At 41.2% G+C, this 8,660-nt stretch overlaps 1 protein-coding gene across 1 annotated transcript; it reads left to right on the top strand.

Annotated features, from left to right (window-relative positions):
* Positions 1–1,459: 1,459 nt before the first annotated feature.
* On the top strand, positions 1,460–2,514 carry FUT7 (fucosyltransferase 7). Its single transcript, XM_018556762.1, has one exon. It carries the CDS (start codon positions 1,465–1,467, stop codon positions 2,506–2,508), a length of 1,044 nt encoding a protein of 347 aa, XP_018412264.1. The 5' UTR covers positions 1,460–1,464; the 3' UTR covers positions 2,509–2,514.
* The last annotated feature ends 6,146 nt before the right edge of the window (positions 2,515–8,660 follow it).

The raw sequence follows: 8,660 nt of genomic DNA, 5'->3' as shown, positions 1-8,660 counted from the left end.
CCCCCCCCCCCCCCCCCCCTTAACATTACAGAGGAGAGAAGCAAAAAAAAAGGAGCAATTTTAGAATATTTTGTTTTAAGATATGATATGTGAACAGGAACATGTTTCCATACAGCAATTGGGCAAGACATGTGTTTCTGAATCAGCTGGAAATCACTGCTCGCTCTTTTTGATCCTATTGCACGAGTGATGAAACAATCTGCATGCATCTTCTGACATTCAATGATTGGGATTCTTTTGTGCTACAAATATTTACCACCTCAGCACACGAGAGTCACTTTCATTCCCCAAACATTTTGCTGCATTTTCAAAATCAGCACCAGTCAGTTTTTGATATATTCATAATTGTTATTTCGATAGCCAGTCCAACCAGAAGGAATATTTTCAGGATCGGTGGACTCAGGTGCCTCACCTTTTGTGACTCAAATTTTCATTTTACTTTTCAATAGTGATTAAAAATCAGAACTTGTGTCAAGTTTTTATTGCTTTCAGTGTCCTCACTGTGGAGATTATTCCTCACTTTTTGTCCCAGTGACACCAGTAACAGAAATGAGAGGACGTGGTGTCACGAGGACAGGAAAACTAGAAGAGCAACAAAAACTATACAAATGTCCTAAAAATTATTTTTTTCTGTTTCTCTCTCCCCTTGAGAGAGATATCCCATTGCCTAAGGTACTTGTAAGACCTTGTGGACAGGAAGTAAGATTAAATCTCAGTAGACACAGATAGCAATGAAAATCGTACAGACGTTTTAACCCCTCCTCCACTCTCTACAAAACTAGAAAATAAAGAAATTTGGTGCTTTACAGGTTAGGTTACATGTTATGATTCACTTGAAGGTTAGGCTTAAAGTGGATCCCCATCCCTTGTATAGAGGGATAGAGGCAGATCAACTTTCAGGTTTTTATAGGTTCTCTGTTCTTTCTCCCTTTTTGTTCTGGAGACCCAACAGGAAGTGAGAGGAAATCCCTCCCGCCCCCCCAAAATTTAGAAAAATTTGAGAAAGCTGTTATGGCAATAGGTATCCTTGTTGGCAGATTTTCTCTTTACTTTTGTTCCAGTGACAAGTGTAAAATGTTAGATTTCCCTTTACTTTCCCCCCTGGTGCCAAAGGTCACAAGCAAAGTGAGTGTGATTGTCCTCAATGTGACACAGCAATAAAAACCTGCAAGTGGTTCCAGCCCTTCCAAATCCGTCCACATGCTGACCCTCTGGTTTCAATACTTTCTGAGTTACTGGCCTGCAACATGTACTCAGAACTTCAGGTCAACATACTTGTTCCAGTGAGGTGACTTTCTTGCTAGTCACTGGCCACCATGATGATCCGGTGTCTTTAATAGTTTTTGACTCAGAAAAAGCCTGCAGATAAGGTCATTTTATGTGGGCAGTCAGAATATTAACCAGGTCAGTCACTGTACTGAGTTGTCTAATAAACATCTTGTCTCTCCCCACAGCAACATCATAATGGTGCTACCAATACCCACAAAGCACAGGCTACGACATTGGATGGTTCTGGCCAGCATCTTTGTGCTGTTAAGTCTAGGATGGAATATACAATCTTTAGTTTTTAATTTCAGTTCTAAACAAGCCATGACTACCTCACATGACATGACCATCACGGTACTGATTTGGCACTGGCCTTTCCACCATCAACTGAACATCTCAGGAGATGTTTGTTTGGACCTCTATAACATAAAGAACTGCAGACTGACAGATAATAGGGACATGCTGAACCATAGTGATGTGGTGGTCTTTCATCATAGGGAATTAAATGAGAAAGGCTATCATATGCATATATCTAGGATCCCTGGACAAATGTGGGTGTGGGCCACTCTAGAGTCTCCATCCAACACCAAGAACATTGGCAAATGGAACAACACATTCAACTGGACATTGACTTACCGAGAAGATTCAGATATCTTCGTACCTTACGGGCATTTGGTTCCCAATTTGCACATGGAATTTAATACCTCTTACAAGACGGGCCTGCTGACCTGGGCTGTTAGTAACTATCACCAAACTCAAGACCGAGCATCATTCTTCAAGAATTTTTCACGCTACCTCACAGTGGATGTGTACGGAAAAGCCAGTAACAAGCCTCTATGTTCGCTGTGCCTTCTTCCCACTATATCCCGTTACTACTTCTACCTCGCCTTGGAGAATTCCATCCATAAAGACTACATCACTGAGAAACTTTGGAAAAACTCATTCATAGCTGGGGCGGTTCCTATAGTGCTTGGCCCACCGCGTGAAAATTATGAGAAGTTCATACCCGCAGACTCATTTATTCACGTCTCAGACTTTTCATCAACCAAGGATCTAGCTACATTTTTAGGTTCCATGACCCTAAAGCGTTATGAACAATACTTCCACTGGCGGCAAATGTATGGGGTAAAGATTTACAATGATTGGAGGGAGAGATTTTGTATGATCTGTTCCAGATACCCTCATCTGCCCAAGGACAAAGTCTATTCCGATTTGCAAGGCTGGTTTATGGGCAACAGTTAACGTGCAACTAAAGACAAAACTTTTTATTTATTTTTATTTTGGATAGCGTACGGGTGGGTTATAAACCCCTGTCAGTTTTTTTGCAGTCTGTGTGCAACCCCTATTGGGGAGATTTCCCTTCATTTCCTGTGCCATAGTCACAACAGGAATTTAGAGGAAATCCCTCTTTTCACCAGAACAGGTGTTCCCACTTTCCCTCTGTTCCTGTTCTGTTGACAACTCAGAATTTGGTATTTTTTTCTACTTTCACTTTGCGTGATAACGGTCACCAAGACAAATAGAGAGGATGAATTTCTCTAACAGGGACACGGACAGAAAAATAAACTTGACAGGTGTTCTAATTCTTCTCCTACTTTATCCAAGACTAAAGAAAATGTTGTCTTTAGTTCTACTTTAAGGGGAGGGTGATCACCTTCAATGTTTGCACAGCTCACCAACAGAAAACAACATAAATGACGACCTAGAAAAGTGAAGGCACCGTTCATAGCAGCCCGCCACCTTGAGTTTATTTCAGTAATGAAGTCATCATCTAATTGCTAATGCCTTATTTTTAGTCCCTTCTGCCTAAGTGCTTCCTGTCTAATCAACCATTAACTTGTAAATGGGAGGTGCTGAATCTGCCCACAGGAAAGAACAATGGAGCACCAGAACAAATTGTTGAGAGTCCAAACAAAATATTTCTTTCTATGGTATAAGCTAGACATGTGCGATTCGTTTCGTTCCGAATCAGAATTCGGAGGAAATTTCAGAAATTCGTAGATTCGAGGCATCCGAATATATCCGAAATCATCCGAAAGCATCCGAATCCGAAATTTTTATTCCTAAATTTCGTATTTGTACGAGTACTTGCCCAAATACTCGGAATCGGCACTGATATCGATACTAGTATTGGTATCAGTGCATCCCTAGTAAAGACAGCAACCAGAAATGACAAATGTGCCCAGTACAATCCGAATTCCGAATCCAACACAAATTCCGAATCAGATCCAAATACGAATCCGATTCCCGAAACGAAACACATATAGGATCCGAATTCCAAAAACAAAATCCGAAACTAAACAAAACACATTTTTAGCCGCTGCACATGGGTAGTATAAGCCAAACCATTCCGGGGGGTGGGACTCACAAATACCCTCTTCATCAGGGCTAGGAGAGGTTGGATTTTAAAATCAGAATGAAAATACGAAGCCCGTGACACACTGCAAGCAAAGCTGTAAGGGACAGACGTTCGCATGCAGTGTGTGAGCTGAGCACAGCCAGATGAAAGACTGCATCTTCAGCCAATCAGCTCGCGCGTAACAACTTCGCATCCTGATGCACGGGCTGATTGGCTGAAGTTTCAATTTTTCATCTCGGCATGCTCAGCTATGCGAACTCTTGCAGGTTGACGCACTGGAGTGAAAATAACATGACACACTGCACGTGAAGGACCTCGCACCACTGCTCTGCGCTGCTTCGCTTATCATGTCACAGGCTTGATTGTGCATCAAAATAACAAATCCAAATAAAAATATTTGATGCCAATGAATTTGTGATTATTTTAAATAAAGGATTTGTGGTTTTGACATAAACTCTCAACAGTTGGTGTGGAGCTCTGTTCTTCTCTCCTGTGGAGGTCTTTATTGCCGTCTGTGTCCAACTTGGTTCCATTCAGCCTCTCAAAGAAACATAGCAGAGTGACGGCAGAAAAGGCCAAATCGTTCATCAAGTCTGCCCCTTTTTGATTATATTTTGTTCCTTTTTTTTATTGTTATTTCTCTTTCACATGGAAGGAATGTGACCTCTCTTTGTTTACCACAACTGTGTTCATCACACTTACCTTTCCACAATCTCATTTAAAGGCTGCCATGAAACAAGACAGTCTAATGGTAAACATGCACTGACATATGAGGCACGGTAATGCACTCACTATGCAGCACTACTAAGAAGGAAGCAGAATCTGCATATGTAATAAACACACATTGCTGCCTTTGTATATATGTATTTTTGTGCTTCTTGGAACAAACCTACAAGTGTTTTTGTAACATGCCATAGTAACCTATAATGCAGAGCCTTGGCTCTTTCTGTTAGCTTGTTCACATTGATAGACTGACATCATCGTGCAAAGCAGTAGAGTTGTGATTGGTCTAAGTGTTGATTTCCTCTCTTCTTAATCTTGGCAGTGGATTACGGCAGGCTTTTATTAAGATAAATTAGGGTTAGTAAAAATATATTTAAAGTGAATGTAATGCCAAAACTACAGTATTTTGTCCGTTCAGTTTTATTGTTGTTGTCTGTGACTTGATGAAGAGATTTCCCTTCACTTTCTGCCCCAGAGATGAAACAGGAAGTTAGAGGAAAACTCTGCAAGGTGACATATATTCCCCTCTTAGTTGTCATTGGAAAATTTCCCTTTGCTTCCTGTTCCTGTGACTCTAAAATGTTCCTATCACTTTCTTTCTTGGTGACAACGGTCATTGCAACGTTTAATCTCCCTGACGGGGACACAGACAGCAATAAAAACAAGGGTTCTTCTAACCCTTCCACATTCTACAGGTGAAACTCGAATAATTAGAATATCGTGCAAAAGTAATTGCAGTAATTGCTGCAAAAGGGGCCCAAACCAAGTACTGAGTACATATGCATGCTTGTACTTTTCAGAGGTCCGATATTGTTCTATGTACAATCCTTGTTTTATTGATTGCATGTAATAATCTACTTTTTTGAGGTTGTGGATTTGGGGTTCTTGGGATTTTCATGAGCTGTAAGCCATAATCATCACAATTATGACAAATCACGGCTTGAATTATCTTGCTTTGCATGTAATGAGTCTATCTCATATATTAGTTTCACCTTTTAAGTTGCATTAGTCAAATAAATGAACTTTGCACGATATTCTAATTATTCGAGTTTCACCTGTATATACAACTTAAAAAAATAACATTTTGGCTTCACATACACTTTGATGATTATTAAGTGCTGTGTTGTGTTTTTATGCCATTAGTTCACATGTAATCATTGTTATCTATAACATGGTCACTTTAGGCCTATATACGGTTTGTATAATTGCTGGCTATTTATACCCACTACATCCATACATGGTTTGTGACTGCTTCCATTATTACTGGTTTCTATGATCTGCACTTATTACTGTATACCTCCTGATTTACACATCATATTTTAACTGATTTATTTTTCAAAGAAATCTTTCCGCTCCCCGCTGAGTGTGCGGGAATAAAGCAAAGTTCCCCAGTAGCCGACCGTCTATGAGGTGTTGTCACATCTGCGGTGAGTGAAATAGAGACCGTTGGTAGAGGCACGGCGGTTTCACTATGAGCCATACCTGCAGAGGGTAAAGAAGACCAAATGTGCCAGTATGAGTCAGTCAGACATTGCGTGTCTGATACACAACCATGACAGTTAAAGTCAACCTGTACTTTGCCTTAAAGCAAGGCAACTGCGGCCCTCCAGCTGTTGTGGAACTACAAACTATAACTGACAACCATAGGCATAACTTCCAGAGGCAGAGGCATTTTGGGATTTGTAGTTAAAGCACAGCTGGAGGGCTGGGGCTGCCCACCCCTGGCTTAAAGCAACAGGTTCACTTAAATGTCCTCTCCCAAACTGCTTACACTTCCCTTCCCATCATTCTTTCACCACAGGAGTGAAAAAAAGAAGGTCTCCATAGACGGGTAGATTTGTGTACGAATAATCAAATGAAAAATCAATCACGCCATTGGAAATTTGCCGAATGTCGTTCAGAATTTCCTTTGATTGTAATTTGGAAATAATTGGAGTTTTTCGAATGGAAACCACGTTCATTGTTAGAATTTGTTCCTTCAAAAACAAAAAAAATGAATCACTGTGTTCGAAATTGATTGATGATTTGACCCCATTACAAAATCGAACGTTCCAAAAACTAATATTTTCCAAACAACATTGTATTGGTGTTTGACCAGCTTTAGTGTCTGGACATCCAATCACCAAACAGCACCGTTGTCAAGTGGGAGGAAAGGGACATGTTCCCCATATTGGAAAAAGAACGTCGGATGAAAGACTTATTCAGACGGGCGGCTGGAGGTGGCTAAACTGCGCATCTGGTCGCAGCAGGACTCTGTGCTATTGCTGCATACAAACTAGACTGTGTGCATCCAGGGACAATTGTCTATCCTGAACTGCAAGTAATTGTCCCATGTACGATCACATGAAGCCTACTGCTGACAGATCCGACCGCTGTCACCCTGTCATTAACTTAAAAGAGCACAGCGTCTGCATCTGTAGGGACACACGTGGGATTGCTGCCCTAAAAATCCACAGGTTCCTGCCACAGCAATCCCCAGATGCAGCCTAAAGCTCGTGTGAATGGGACTTAGTTTGGAAAGTCGGGTGACCTTGGTGAAAATAGATGTAGATAATGAAGGTCACCACTGTTCTGTGCTTTAGTAGGCAGCACCTCTGTCAGCCTTAACTCAGGTAGGAAAAATATCTTGTTCCGCTAGTCATGTATCTTGCTCCATAGCGAGCCAATTCTTCCATTTCTGATCCATTGTTATGCCTTTTGATTAATCATCAGAAATTCTATTAGCATGATTGAGCTACTAAAGCTCTCATGTGCAGCTCTCATGTGCAGTTCCCATGTGCAGCTCCCATGTGCAGCTCTAGTCCCCGTTCGCACCCGTGACAACCTACCCCTTAGCAACCTATACTTTATTTCACCTTCATTGGTTAAAACGAAAATGCAAAATTAATAAAAATGCATAAGAAATGCTCAACAAAAACACGCTAAAACCACATGAAGATGCAGAAGCATGGAGACTAATAGGGTTATTCACATAAGGGTGTGTTGTCCTAGATTGTTCACTTCTCCTGCCTTCTCCAAACTCTTCACCCTTTTGTGAATAACCCTGTTAAAGGCATGGGTCCCACGCTAGGGGGTGGGGTTATAGAAAAACCCTGCACACTGGTCAGTTTTTGTACCATGTATCATTATTTGTGAGAACTGTATTGTGAGGTCACTTCCATCGTTTTATTATTTGTGATTGTAATGAATTTTTATTCTGTAATATTCAGCTCATTCTCAGCTTGAACAAGTCATTTGATTTCTGGTATTTTACTCATCTCCTGGGTAAAAAATATTTTCATCTCATCAGATTGCTTAATTGTTGTTCTGAGTGAATGACTTTTGTTCTGTTCCACCCTTCTTCCTGTAGTCATTGCGTGGAAAGCCACTTGTGAAATCTCTATGGTGCAACAAGGGACTGTATGTGGTACAAAGATACAAAATACAAAACCCTCAGAGGTCCAGAAGCACCTCACAAATAATAAAGTCAAAGCTGAACTCCTGCCAGGAACCCTACAAGACAGCTCAGCCAGGTCCTGCATGTCTTATGCAGCACAGCTTGGATAAAGAGACCCTGTCAACCGAGCCAATCATTTGAGCAAAAATCTTCACATGAGATTGTATCTGTATTTACAATATTTTATCCACGTTATTTACCTGTAAATCCTCCCCTATGTAGACATCAAAAAGCCCTGAGACTGCTGCCTGGCCCCCCATCTTGAATGTGATCAGCAGACCCAGAGCTGTCACTAAAGTGACATTCTATAATATTCCCCTCTCCAACTGTCCCCACCCCCCAGTTCCCCTCTGCTGCTACATAAGAGGTTATGTAGAGAGGTGAGGGGTGGGGCGGAGGAGCTGGGGCAGCACAGAGTGTAATTAGACACTTCCAGAAAAGGAGAGGGCTATGACCTGCAAGGAGGGAGGGAATTGACTCTGCACACTTTCTAGCATTATTAAATCAAATATGAAATGAATGAAAGACTAGCAAATTATTAATTGTACCACATCCCTAAATATGGTGTATCCATTTTCTTCATGTTAAAAGGCACATTGCAAGTAAATAATTCAGGGACATTTCAGGGAAAATGCTCTATACTACAAAAATCATTTTCAGTAGGAATCTTGAAAAAAAAAAATTGTGACCCCTTACACTGGTGGTGAGTGCACAATTGCCTCTTGCATGGTTGATCAGTGCAAGCGGGAGGTCAGTTCACCATTTCTCACTGGCAAAGGAACCCCTAGACATCTCACGAGGAACACTAGAGTTCCAATGAATGGACAGGTTCTCTTCAAGATGGCCATCCCTCACAAGCAGATCTAGCAAGGCATT

Source organism: Nanorana parkeri, unplaced genomic scaffold, assembly GCF_000935625.1.
Source record: "Nanorana parkeri isolate BGI_ZX_2015 unplaced genomic scaffold, ASM93562v1 scaffold251, whole genome shotgun sequence".
NCBI classification, from domain to species: Eukaryota; Metazoa; Chordata; class Amphibia; order Anura; family Dicroglossidae; genus Nanorana; species Nanorana parkeri.
This window is presented reverse-complemented; position numbering and strand designations above follow the sequence as displayed.

Coding starts and splice junctions, on each gene's coding strand:
- FUT7 (XM_018556762.1), top strand. CDS start 1,465: ATGGTGCTACCAATACCCACAAAGCACAGGCTACGACATTGGATGGTT.